At 40.5% G+C, this 14,285-nt stretch overlaps 1 protein-coding gene across 1 annotated transcript in view; it reads left to right on the forward strand.

Moving 5' to 3' along the window:
• Positions 1-14,285, forward strand: part of LOC123972388 (sickle tail protein homolog) — a 152,445-nt gene that overhangs the window by 23,782 nt on the left and 114,378 nt on the right. The window contains exon 2 of the mRNA XM_046051873.1: positions 1,501-1,829. Within this exon, the coding sequence (XP_045907829.1) occupies positions 1,501-1,829 (329 nt within the window). The remainder of the gene's footprint in view (positions 1-1,500; positions 1,830-14,285) is intronic.

Raw genomic sequence — 14,285 nt, forward strand, 5'->3', positions numbered from 1 at the left:
TTTTGTTACAGATTAATAACTCACCACTCTGAAACTCTCGCTCCAGTCTTTGTTGCCAAGCTGGTCGGCAACATGTAGCCTACAGCTGAATCAAAGCTGTTTACCTGCTTCTCGCTGACCCGCCTTTCTCTGCTTCTGATTGGCTAGTAGTCCTTAACTAGGAACTGCGCATGTGCAACTCCCAACAAAGATCAATTAGAAACAAGATGTATCACTACATAGCTAAAACGAAGCCTTCAACACAGGGTGAAAAGAGGAGCTGCAGCAATGTGCAGTATTACAATAAATATGGTGTTTTTTGAAAATTAAACCATGTAAACATGTTCTGGTACAACCCCTAAATAGGATTTTGAACCTGAAAATGAGCATAATACCACCTCTTTAAATGATGCACTGTATATTCAAACCAAACCTTATCAAAACCTTAGCCGTACTGCTGCAGCAGGCCAGTTTTTGTCCCTTATTTCTTAGTTGGCAACTAGCGTTAGCAAGCAAGCTAACGTTAGCAACATTGGTCAGCTAAAACCACAATATCACAATATATTTAACATGCTCTGCAGTAGGCCTAATGTTGGCTTTGACTTCGGACTTTGTGTTGTGGTAGGTGCAGTTGTTTGTTGATGTTAGCGGACTCAATTTTGCTAGTGTTGCATGCTATTAGCAGTATAGGGGAGCGGTAGAGAAGACATAAGGCGCATAAACGCTACATTCTTTAGATTTTCCATTATGTAAAGTAAATGCAAAAAAATGAGAAAAAACGTGATATAACATCCAATCCCAAGTGTTTAAAATAAATGCACATAATAGGCTAAAACCAGCCTGTTGTAAACTATACATGTTGGTTACATATGGCACAAGGTGTGGGCTCACCTCTGTTTCTTTACAGCAGTCATGTCAAGTCTACAACAAACCAATCTGAGAGAACACTGAAGCTCTCCTAAATTTGAGTATTTTTAAGGTGTAAGAAATTGGATAAATTATTATACTAACATTTATGTGTAAGAGTTAGTGAGGGACTCATACTTTTATCTGTATAATCTGAAATATTATGTTTTCTCATTTTGCTAAATACAGGACCTGGCTATAGCCTTGGCCATAACTATAAAATCAAGCTTTATTTCCCATATAATCTGACCAATATTAATATCTACAATAAGATTCTAATGTAAGTTCAGACACTTTTAATTAAGTATTTTTCAGTACTGTTTTAGAAGGGCAGAATCACAGAGACTGCTACAATTGTAAGCTTGTCATTCACACAGGTTTATTTCACATATACAGACTGAGTGAGCTGTAAAACATACAACAAAATGTTTTTACATATCTTCAATATTTCAACATATTCAGTTTTGTGAAAAAAGGATGACACACTGTAATAGCCATACATTTCATCCTGTCTTATCATTTTTTCTTTTCTCTCAGCCTCTGTCTTTTTTATGCTAGATTTTCTTCTCTTTCATCATTGTCTATTCTTTTTCTCTATAAAACCATCCCACTCAGATCCTGGAACCTCCCTGTCTAGAATCTCTTCTTCTGCTGTTGTGGACAGCAGCACTGAACGTCTGATGCAGGACAAACAGCACACCCAAAGCAGCCTGCTCTGTGACCCGGACTTCTCCTATGGGTCAGATCCACGCTCTCCCAGCACCTTACCACAAAACTACGCCACCACTGCTGGTGCCAGCAGCAGGGACAGCCAGCTGGACAGCCTGATGACGCAGCACTCTGATGTGGTGAGGAAGAAGGAGGTGTTCCTGGACAACCTGAGGCAGAAGTATCCTCACCATGCTGCCATTATCATGGGACACCAGGACCGCATGAGGGAACAGGTAAGATTTAAAGCTATGCTGCTATACCTAATCTACCAGTGTTAAAGAAAAACAATGGGGAGCAGGGTGTTGCTGACCTCTCTCCACAAACAAAGACTTAAGATCAAAATCTTTAAAATTCTAGTAGTAATTACACCAATAATTCTGCTTACCTGAAAAAGAAAGCACCTGGGTAAATAAAAGTAAAATAAATAAATAAATAAAATTTAAATAAAAAAAAATAAAAATAGCCTGAATTCCATTATTATAGTTTTTCCTCTGACTCATGGACAAAAAATTATACTGTGTTTATATCCACTAAAGTCCTTCTGGCTGGGATGGCGGACATTCTGCTGGCTCAACAGACATGAATGGTACAGAAATAATGTACCGATGCTGCTTTTTAAGACTTTTGCTCACTACACTGTATTAAAAAAAGCCTGCAACTCCTCCTGAAAACTAATGCAAGTGCTTTGTATTTAGTAGTGGCAAGTCTACGCTAGACAACAGCGCAATGCAATACACCTCTTTACTTTGTTTTTATGTGTTGTGATTTGAAATTAATGTGGCATAGAAGTTCATGTTGAGCACATTTTACTAATTAATAAATTGAGCTCATGGATTTATAATCTAAGTTGAAGTGTCCTTGGGCAAAATATTAAACCTCAAATTGCTGAATGTGTATAAATGTGTTAATTTCTGTTTCTAACTCCGTCCTCATGAAGACTGTTAAGACTGGGGGCCAATCTGCTGGATCATTTGGTGGAGCAGTAACAGTTCAGGGCGGCACGGTGGTCCAGTGGATAGCACTGTGGCCTCACAGCCAGAAGGTCGCGGGTTCTCCCCGTGTCTGCGTGGGTTTCCTCCAGGTGCTCCAGTCAGTGCTATTGACCAGACACTGGTAAGGATCTGGAGTTGGTCCCCGGGTGCTGCACAGCGGCTGCCCCACTGCTCCCTTCAGGGATGGGTTAAATGCGGAGAATGACTTTCGAAACATGAGCTGGCTGTATATCTCTGTCTGTGCTCGTACTGGCTGAGGGTGCCTGTGTTACACCTGGGTCTGTGGGACCCGCTAAAGACGTCTGAACTGGATCTGTACTGGCTGAGGCTGGATGTGGATCAACTGTGCTTGTGATGATCCAGCATCTACTCTACTGATAAACTTCAGCATAGCCCCTGTAAATTATAGATATTTTCTATATATTAATCCTGTATTAATCAGCTGCATCAAGCCCATTCAAACTGGCTCCTCCAGGTTTCCTTCAATACATTTTCAAATATAATATACTGTTTATAAAGGGACTGGGCTGACTATGTGATGCTTATTATTTACTGAGATGTGCATCCATATTGTCCAGTCTGCCCAGCTAATCAGCATTTTAATAGTCAATGTGAATCCACTGCTTCACTGCCTTGTCTTTAAATCCCACAGATGTTTCTTGCTCGAATGTGCGAGTTTAATTTCTTGCACACGCATATGAACGCATTTCCACGCGCAACAAGAATCTTTCCGAGCTACAGTGTATAAACATCATGCGTTTAACAAACGTAATAAATAGTTGTATTTCACTAAACATTGTTCAGTCACAGTCTGGCAAGAAACCAAGACTGGGCCAGACAAAGAGCTGCGCTGCTCAGCTGGTTAGCAGGACAGACAGACAGAGATTCACTGCAGCTGCACATTAGGCTAAGAGTGATCTGCTGACATCAGACTTTGCGAGAAGAGAACACATGTTTACCTGACTGCTGTTCCCGCACTTCACTCTCATTGAGTTTTTTCTCTTCTCATGCCTAGAAGGATAGTCCCTCTTCATCCTCTCATCAAAGTTGTAAACATTCGCGTTCACCTTTGACATGAGAGCGAGGCGGGGATGTCCAGTTCTGCGCTGGACTATCACTGCGTGTGCCAATGTCACATCAGCTGGCTGAAGTTGATTCGCGCCAAGTTGGCTTTGTCAGCTTGACATTGTTTTTCAGCGCTGCTCCACTCAGGTGCGCTGCAGAAGATGCTAATACCAATGTAACGAGCTCTCGTGCAGAATGTAATGGAGTAAAAAGTCGATATTTGGCTTAGAAATGTAGCGAAGTGAAAGTAAAAAGTTGTAACCACAAAAAACACTCAAGTACAGATACCGAAAAAAAAAACTACTTAAGTACAGTGATGAATTATTTGTACTTCGTTACTTTCCACCACTGTTTGTAGGTTATTGCTTCGTTCCTGTGTACACAAATGTGTGATTTCATAATTAACCGGGTTAATGCCCATTAAAAATGTTGCACTGTTTTGCCACAAGCTAAAATGATGGCTATTAGTACTACTTTGTGTTACTATAATATTTCAAAACATTTAAAAAGACATTTTAAGTTTTGCAGATTGCTTATCTAATTAAAGTGGAGAGGAGCCTTGATCCTCACCTGACAATGCCTTTGTAAACTTCATGTATTATGTGGTTTATAATGGACTGTGGTGCAGAAACAGTGAGGCTTCCATTGTCCTGTTATCTGTCAGTGGTCATACCTGAGAGCAATTTGTTGCAATTCGCAACCCTCACCACTAGATGTCACTAAAACTTAAAGGTGCGCCAGCGTAGGATCACATCACATCACCACAGACAGCAGATTAAAAACTCAGATATACTGCGAATATAGATAGACTTACCCGGTGATAGGCTTCATCAGCAAACTTGTTTGGCAAAGGATGAAGTGAATATAAGGGATGTTCATTTTTATGTAACTCCAGCTTTAAGTAAACATACTACCACACTGTAAAAACATTTTTACAGGCAAAAGTCCTGCACTGAGAATGTCACTTTAGTAAAAGTAAGTACAATCAGTGCCCAGCATACAACAGTGTTATGGAAAATTTCACACTAAATTCTCAGATATGCCTCTGAAGGTCATAGCTTCACCTAGTTGAGCTCTAATTACAGCACATGTAGCTTTTATGCAGAGATACTGTGCAATAATTGTTTAAATGCAGTGCTGACTGAGTGTAAGGCTTTGCCTGAATACATTATAAAAAAAGCAGTGATATTTGTAGGCTACTATTTTGTTGTATTATTGTAATGATGTGTCTGCGCATGCAGTGACTCACTATAATAAGTGACTTGTCAGAAAGTTGCCAGGTTGGATTGTTGTGCTCGTCAGACTGGTAAAGCCAGCCTTATTTGCTGAGGTGGAGCTGTGTTGTAACAGTGCAGCAGCAACACAGAGAGGTGGTGAAAGAGGTTTTCCAATGCACCTGAATCTGACAAAGAAACGGAGACGAAGGAAATACCGATTAGAACTAATTTTAGTAAGTTAGCTCTATGAAGCGACCACCCACACTGTGAGCCTCTCCCTCCAGGTAAGCTCGATGAACCTATTTGAATACTTAAACAACATCAATGACTTATGGTCTTTTTTTGACTGCTTGACAGAAAACATAGTTTAGAAAGTAACTTAGTCACACTAACCAGCAGGGTTTATAATTTTAGGTAACATAACGATATCCACGCCTTGGTGTAGCCAAACCCGAGCTGAAGCCGCAGTCTGTGTTCGACACATGAACTGCGACACATACGCGCCAAACTCCGTTTAACATCTCTTCATTTTATGTTGCGTCGTTAAGTGAAAACGATCCACAGCAGCCAAAATAAAAGAAGACCTGAAGAACGCGCGCTACAATCCACACCAAACACGAGTTATTTTATTGAAATGTCTACTTGTAGAGCTGTCAACTGGCGCACTGTCAGCCAATTGTAAAGGATAATATTTAACTGAAATAACTAAGAAAAGGCTTAATTACATTAAGAAAAAATGTCCAGAACATCACATATCACAGGGACTTATGGTCTCCATCACATCTGTAACTCTCAATTGGTGCACCTGTGGAAACAACTTAAGCATTACCAGCAGATAATCAAGTGAAACTCGGATCTCTTTAGAGAGATATCTCGGGATGCATTCAGATGAACCATAATAAAGCGCAGCAACCAGTTACAGTCTGCAATAATGGGCAGGAGAGCTAAGGAGAAGTGCTCACTAACACAGATTTTGTCACAGCCACAGGAAGGGCATTGTGTTTGTCAGTGAGCTTAGCACAGACAACTATCGTAATTGATACTATGTATCAAACAAAACAACTTTCATTTTGGGCCTTTTTGCTAGCGGATGAGTTTGAAGTAGTGTATGACTAATGAACAGGGAGCTGGTAGATGAAGGGCTGAAGCAGCAGGCTGCACACTGTGCCCTGTTGTTGGCACACTCGGCCATGTGCAGCAGAAAATCACATCATGATTGCTCACAGAATGATGGAAAACTCCCTTATTACAGTTTTTCTCAATTACTAAAACACAATTTCTGAAACCTTGGTCCACTTTCTGAAAACATTAAACACAAAACCTCAGCTTCAAGCACTATTTACAAAACATATATACACTATCAAGCAGTCTGTAAACAATACACCAAAAAATAGAAAACACGTTGTTCAAAACATATAGTTCTCAGGGAGAAGTACATTTTTAATCTCAAAACAAATTTCATATTTTTCCATCATAGTCTTTAGATGAATGAAAACATGTTTAGTCATAGTAGCTCAGAATTGATCAGAAATTATACTCTGCTTTGCTCTCTGCAATTTTTATTTGTTCATTCTCCTTCTTGTACCCCTATTTCTACAGTACTGTACCCCGCATCTCCAACACAGTCTCACTCCCTACTCGTCAAATGTCTGACGCATGGTCAAGGCCCTTTGTCGTCGCTTTTTAAAGACTTGGGTAGCCCTTTTGCATCAATTATTGACGTTTAGGGATCCACAGTCAAGTTAGCAACGCTTAGCAACAATAAATATGCAATATCCGGTTACACTTTCAAGATAAAACGTAACGTTTCGATACATTGCCATGTTGAAACGCGCATAATTAAAGTCGTGAAACGTTGCAGTTTCGTTAGGTTTAGGCACAGAAAGTACTTGGTTGGGTTTAGGCAACAAAACTACTTGGTTAAGGTTAGGAAAAGATCATGGTTTGGGTTAAAATAGCTATGTATGTCAATTAAGACTTAAGTTAACTAACGTTAATGTCAATTTACCTCACTCGCCTAAATAACGGACACAAACCCTGTTCTCCTGCTTCAAGGTCCGGGTTCTGGCCCTCTATCCACCCCAATCACCTCCTTACTTCGTCTTTTCTCTTAAATATCATACTTGCCTTTACCATCAAAAACTGACACAACAGGGCTTCCCTCAATACGTCGAACTATGACGTCCAAGGGATCCCTAGTGCGTCACAAACTGACGATTATGGCTCTTGACCAAGCGTCCATATGTGACGACTTGGGAGTGAGACCGGGTTGGCATCTCACAAACTTGTCCTTCTTTCTGTGATACTGTAATTCTTGTTCTTTGTTGATATGAACCTGCAATAAGTCAAAATCTATTGAGCAGTCAGTACTGTAAACAAATGGAAAGCACAATGTTCTGGGCCAGACAATTTGTTTATTGTACAGTATACAACCTACAATGCACTGTACTACAGTATACAATACAAAAATGAAAGGAGTATACGTGATCAATGCGCTCGGTGGAAACTGACATTGTCCCACACTATCACATAGGTGGGAATGGGATTCTGATTTAGCTCTTGTGGTGGGAATGAGAGTGTTCAAATAAACCGCTCAGGCAAACACTTGTCTTTCTGTGAGTTTAATTCAAGTTTTCTGCAGAAGGACTCACAGCAACACATATGCATATATACGTACATGTATGCTCGAAAGAGTGAGGACAGCTGAGTGAGCCTGTTATTGATCCAGCTTTAGGGTCAATCATATCATCCCACAGAGACATGTTGTCCCTGAAGTCTGGATAACAAAGAAACAGAGAGATTTGGACAGTTTACACAGATTCAGTGCCACATCACACATTAGTCTCCCTGAGTCCAGGGTTACATGCAGTATGTTTGGAATTCCCATTACACTCTTGACCCTGCTGCTCAAATAAAATATCTCTTAGATTGGCAAGAAATCATAGAAGGTGCTGGGTGTTATATGGCCCGAGCGTAACATGGTGATGTAGAACACCATGGTTGCTGATAGCAGCACAGATTGTGACATTGCCACCTCATTGACCAGGGACATCAACAATGTCCCTCACATACATTGTATGTACTGAAGAGTAATGTCATTCACATAGTATGTGGCAGTACTGTAGACAATCTGGACAATCAGTAAATGTGTCTGAATGTACGCTTACTTGCACATACTGAGCTTGCAGTTCTTTCATCCTCTGTGAGTTGCGCTCAAAAGGTACTCTGTATACTTGATATACATTTGCATCCTGTGGAAATGCTCACACTGTCGATTCCCTGGAAGTGTGTGTTGTCTTGTATCAGTCGTTATTTTGAAGGACCATACCAACTATAACGGCCTCTTGCTCCTGAGTGAATATAGCTGTCCTTCCACCTGCATGTGGCAGCCTTGCAATTCTACAAAAAGTAGATGTGCAGCTACAAAAAATATTCATGCAGTACAACACATACAGTGATGAACTTTACAAAAGTCTGTTGAAACAGCTGCAACAGAGCTGTAAATTTGCAATTACAAAAATACAGTAGTATACTGTACCTGTTCTCTTCTCTGAATGTCCTTACTGTGGTGGACAGAAAATCGGCTCAAATTGGGGTGCACTCTAAGTCCTGCTTCCCTCATTGTCAGTCCATGGACAAGAATATGGTCAATGACTGTTAGTCGAATTTCATCAGATATATTCACTCTTTGTCTTCCTCTTCCTTGCCCACCTCGCATACGCACTCGTCCTCTCACATTCTTTCTTCCATCCATTCCTAGATTTTCTCTGTCCCACCTTCAACAACCTGTTTGCTCTCTAAACTGGTTGACATGTGTTCTCTTGCTTACCAGTATGGATGACGTGCATTAGAGTGCAGAATGTGTTTAGAGTTCTGCTGAAAAGTCTAAGTGACATTAACAGACAAATTGTGTTTTACCATGTGAAATGGTTTATTGACAACAGACTGCACAATTGGCTAAATGAGTTCAGGCAACTGCAAACTTTGTTCAGCTAATAGGCTTTAGTATTATAGCAATTGAGAAAAACTGTAAACAACAGTCGGTTGTTCAGCAGCCCCCAGAATTCTGGGACCTGTAGTATTAAATTTTTACCACCTGTAACCACAGGTGTCTCTAAAGCAACGGGACTTAAAACTTTAAGGATTACAACTTTAAAAATGAAACATCCAAAACTAATGTTTTCATCTGTCATATTTAAATCCAGGTATCTGTTACATTTTTGACAGCACGCAGTGACCGTGATTGGATTAATAATGTATATTTTTAAGTAGTAGGACTAAAGCTCATGACTTTGAAGTCTTTCTTTCTTGATTGCTTCTTTATTCCATCCCTTACCATCTCCTCTTCTCTCTCCTTCCTCACTCCTGTCTTCCATCTCTTCCCCTACCTGCTGTCCGTTTTGACCGTCTGTTGCTTATTAGGGCCCGAGCACGACCATGTGAGCTCCCTATTGAATTTGCTAAGATTATATATTTTATTTTCTTCTGCAAAGTAGGCTCCATTGACATGGCCTAAACATACTCGAAAATTCACCAAACTTTGCACACATATCAGGACTGGTGAAAAATTTCGTATTTTATGGGCTTCGTGCATGGGCGTGGCAAAATGACTCGCTAGCGCCACCTAGAAAATTGGAAAAAATTTGCCCCTCGTTCACGTTCAACCTACATGCACGAAATTTTCTGGGGACATGTATCATATCAAGACGCACAAAAAAGCCTTAAGAACCCATACCCTAAAGTCAACAGGAAGTCGGCCATTTTGAATTTTACGGCCATTTTTGGATGATTTACACACTTCATACTTTAACGAACTCCTCCTAGGGATTTAGTCGGATCGACGTCAAATTTCTGCTGTGCCTTCTAAAGGCATTGAAGATGAAAAGTTGTGCTATTTGCGAGTTTTCGTCAATGGGCGTGTCCGTGGCGTGACGTCAAAGATCAACTGTGTACATGCTCACATCTGAACAAAACTTGCCTCAGACAACCTGAGAGGTCTGGATGGTTCATAACGAAGCAGAAGATCGGAAATGTATTTTGGCCCTAAACCATTTAGTGCTTTATAAACTAACAGCAGGATTTTGAAATCATTTCTTTGACATAAAGGAAGCCAATGTAAAGACCTCAGAACTGGAGTGATGTGATCCACCTTTTTGGTCTTAGTGAGGACTCGAGTAGCAGCGTTCTGAATCAGCTGCAGCTGTCTGATGGATTTCTTAGGGAGCCCTGTAAAGACACCGTTAAAGTAGTCGAGTCGACTGAAGATAAATGCATGGATAAGTTTTTCCAGATGTTGCTGAGACATAAGTCCTTTAATCCTTTATATATTCTTCAGGTGATAGTAGGCTGACTTTGTAATTGTCTTAATGTGGCTCCTCAAATTTAGGTCTGAGTCCATGACTACACCAAGATTTCTGGCTTGATTTGTGGTTCTTAACATTACAGATTGAAGTCGAAATTCTGGCACATCCAGCCGTTGACCTGCTCAGTACAGTTACTCAGCATCCCAGCACTCAGCATGGGATCATAGTAGGGCTGCAGCTCACGATGTGAGGTGATAGTTAGGCTATTTATTAGTCCTTTCGTAAATTCATACTGTGTCATACAGCAAACATCAGACCAACTACTAAACAGCCGCTTTACAAACACACACATCACCCCAGTGCTATACAAGTTATACTAAAGGTTTGTGCAGCCTACACGACTTTAAGCGTCGGCCGATGACCGTGCAGTTCACACAACCTGCCGTCATGACGGCAGTCTTGAAGTCGTTGTGGTGTTCACACTACATGACTGATTGGTGACAGGGACACACACATACACTACAGGAGCTGACAGCAGTTGTCACCCGACGCTGGTCTCCAAACCACGTTTTGTCAAGAAAACACACATGAAATGTGAAACAGGAAATGAGCGATCCTGCACACGAAACAGCTGTTGTTTGTTATTATAAAGATGGCAATTATAAAGACAAGAATATGGGTGAAGGATGGATTAGCACACACGTAGCAGGGATTGTCTGAGCTACAGAGAGCTGGAGGGGAGTTAAAAGGTGCAGCTCCCGACACACAGTTAACTCATGACTGTGAGGTTACAACTCACGGCCCAAAAAGGAGAACAACAAACGCTCTTGTTCACATTTTCAGCTGAGGACTGCAGCTTACTTTGGCTAGCCTTCAACTCAACAATCAATCAAGATTTCAGTTAATTGCTAAAGTTGCTGTTACTGTTACCTTGACTCTGGTCCGCTGGCAGAACACCTTTTTGTTCAGCTGCCGTCATGCTGTCTGCCAAGGCGACATAAGTTTCGTTTTACGGTGGACGGACTGTGACACAGACAGAGTAGTTGTTTTCTTTAGCATGAAATAATAACATACTTTGGACACTTTCTTCTTTGTCCCTCGCCATTTTCTCTCTCTTCCTCCACTTTTCAAATGGCTACATTATAATCCTGACGTGTTCACAGTGTAAGCGCAATGTGCGACAGTAATAAATGTCCGTGCGAAACACTGTGCTGTATAGTTACATGGATTAAACGAAGCATCAATGCAAATAATTTATGTTGAAGCATTTTATTAATCGATTTTATCGATTTAATCGATAAATCGTTTCAGCCCTTGATCATAGTCCCCTGGTGAAATGGTTATGTAAATCTGTGTGTCATCTGCATAATTATGGTAACATATTTTGTTGTTTTTCATAATCTGAGCCAGTGGAAGCATGTAAATGTTAAACAAAGGAGGCCCCAGAATGGAGTCTTGGGGAACTCCACATAATTTTTTTCAGCTCAGATGTGTGATTACCTATAGACACAAAGTAGTCCCTGTCCTTTAAGTAGGATTCAAACCATTTTAGTACTGTGCCAGAAAGTCAAACCCAGTTTTCAAGTCTGTCTAGTAATATGTTGTGGTCCACCGTGTCGAATGCAGCACTGAGATCCAATAATACTAAGACTGAAAATCTGCCACTGTCAGTTATCAGTTAACAGTTATTTAGTGCCAAGAAAGCACTAAGCTGTTGAAAAACAGCCTTTTCAATGATTTTACTTAAAAATGGGAGATTTGATATGGGCCTATAATTGCTCATTAGTGACCTGTCTAGATTGCTCTTTTTCAAGAGTGGCTTAATGACTGCAGTTTTCAGGGACATGTTGACAATTTGTAGTAGATGTGAGGCCATGCATTTAGAAATATTTTTGAAAAAACCTGTTGGCAGAATATCAAGGCAACATAAAGAGGATTTCAGATGTTGTATTACAGTGAGGAAAAAAAGTATTTGAACACCCTGCTATTTTGCAAGTTCTCCCACTTAGAAATCATGGAGGGGTCTGAAATTGTCATCGTAGGTGCATGTCCACTGTGAGAGACATAATCTAAAAAAAAAAATCCAGAAATCACATTGTATGATTTTTTAACTATTTATTTGTATGATCATCCCACAAGACCAGGGGTTGAAGAGGCGCTCTGCCTGGATGATAATGCAGGCCAGTCAGTCGCATCACAAATCTCAGGGCGCTGGGTTTTGCCTGTTACTTGTCCTCCCATTTCCCCAGGAAATGATTTACTCTTAGGCTTTGCACCAAGAGCGTTCCAGGGAGGACTCCCACTTTAAGATTTATTACCCAGTACACGGCCTCCTGCTTCTTGGTAGTCTTGTTGGTGCTAATTAGCCATGTGTTAGCATGCTCTTGTCCACTGTTTTGGGTCCACGGTAAAGTGGTGTCATTCCCACATAGTCCATTCACTTCCACATTCACTTCTAACCTGTGGATCTTGGTTTCCAGCACTGCAACATTCTGTAGAAGTTTGTAGAAGTCGTCCGTGAAGAAGGGGGGCATCTTGTTGCTAATTAGCATTAGCTATAACTCCAGTCACTACAGGCTAGTGCTATTGATAGGCCGCACTTGCGTAGCACTAAGATCATAAAAGTTTTTAAATTATGGCAAGAGACAACTTTATGTGACAGTCCCAGTGATTTAAAAGTATCCAGGAGCTGCTGATTTCTAGCTGAAAAAAGAGTTTAACCAAAAGAATGAAAGCAGAGGCAAGAGCAAGCAGCAAAGCGTTTGCACTGTAAGAAAGCAAGAAGCAGCAAGGCTGACTCTAGCCTAATAATCAGCTCTAAACCTAAACTAACCTCACCCGTACTCTGAATTCTTATCTGAATTTGCGTTTGAGTTTTTGTCAACTTTAGTCCTTAAAACGGACAAAGTTATTATTGTAGGGGATTTTAATATTAATGTGGACGTTGAGAACGACAACCTTAGTACTGCGTTTATCTCTCTGTTAGATTCCATTGGCTTTTCTCAGTGTTCATGAACTGACTCACTGTTTTAACCACACCCTCGACCTTGTTCTGGTATATGGTATTGAAATTTAAAATTTAATAGTGTTCCCACAGAATCCCTTTTTATCAGACCACTGTTTGATAACTTTTGAGTTTGTATTGCTGAACTACACGCCATTGGGCAAAAATTTCTATACAAGCTGCCTGTCTAATAGTGCTGTAGCAAACAAAATAACGGTGGATGCTAATTTCAGTCCCTCCCAAGTCGATCATCTTGTTGATAGTGCTGCAGGCTCGCTGCGAATGACACTCGACTCTGTTGCCCCTCTAAAAAAGAAAATAATAAAACAAAGACGGTTAGCTCCATGGTATAATACTGAAACTCGCAAATTAAAGCAAATATCGCGGAAACTTGAGAGGAATTGGCATTCCACCGAACAGGAAAATTCTCGTTTAATTTGGCAAGATAATATATTGTAATGCCAGAGCAGCATACTGCTCATTAATAGAGGAAAATAGGAACAACCCCAGGTTTCTTTTCAGCACTGTAGCCAGGCCAAATATCCCCATAGCTCTCAGTAGTTACGACTTCATGAGCTTCTTTAATGATAAAATTCTAACTATTAGAAACAAAATTCACCAAGACCTGCCCTCAACTGGCAACGACTTATCTCTAAACTCAGGAACCTTAGAAACAGCTGTAGAACCAGATATACAGTGGGTACGGAAAGTATTCAGACCCCTTTAAATTTTTCACTCTTTGTTTCATTGCAGCCATTTTCCAAAAATCAAAAAAGTTCATTTTATTTCTCAGTAATGTACACTCAGCACCCCATCTTGACAGAAAAAAACAGAAATGTAGAAATTTTTGCAAATTTATTAAAAAAGAAAAACTGAAATATCACATGGTCATAAGTATTCAGACCCTTTGCTCAGTATTTAGTAGAAGCACCCTTTTGATCTAATACAGCCATGAGTCGTTTTGGGAAAGATGCAACAGGTTTTTCACATCTGGATTTGGGTATCCTCTGCCATTCCTCCTTGCAGATCCTCTCCAGTTCTGTCAGGTTGGATGGTAAACGTTGGTGGACAGCCATTTTCAGGTCTCTCCAGAGATGCTCAATTGGGT

The sequence above is a fragment of the Micropterus dolomieu genome, linkage group LG06 (genome assembly GCF_021292245.1).
Source record: "Micropterus dolomieu isolate WLL.071019.BEF.003 ecotype Adirondacks linkage group LG06, ASM2129224v1, whole genome shotgun sequence".
Lineage (NCBI taxonomy): Eukaryota > Metazoa > Chordata > Actinopteri > Centrarchiformes > Centrarchidae > Micropterus > Micropterus dolomieu.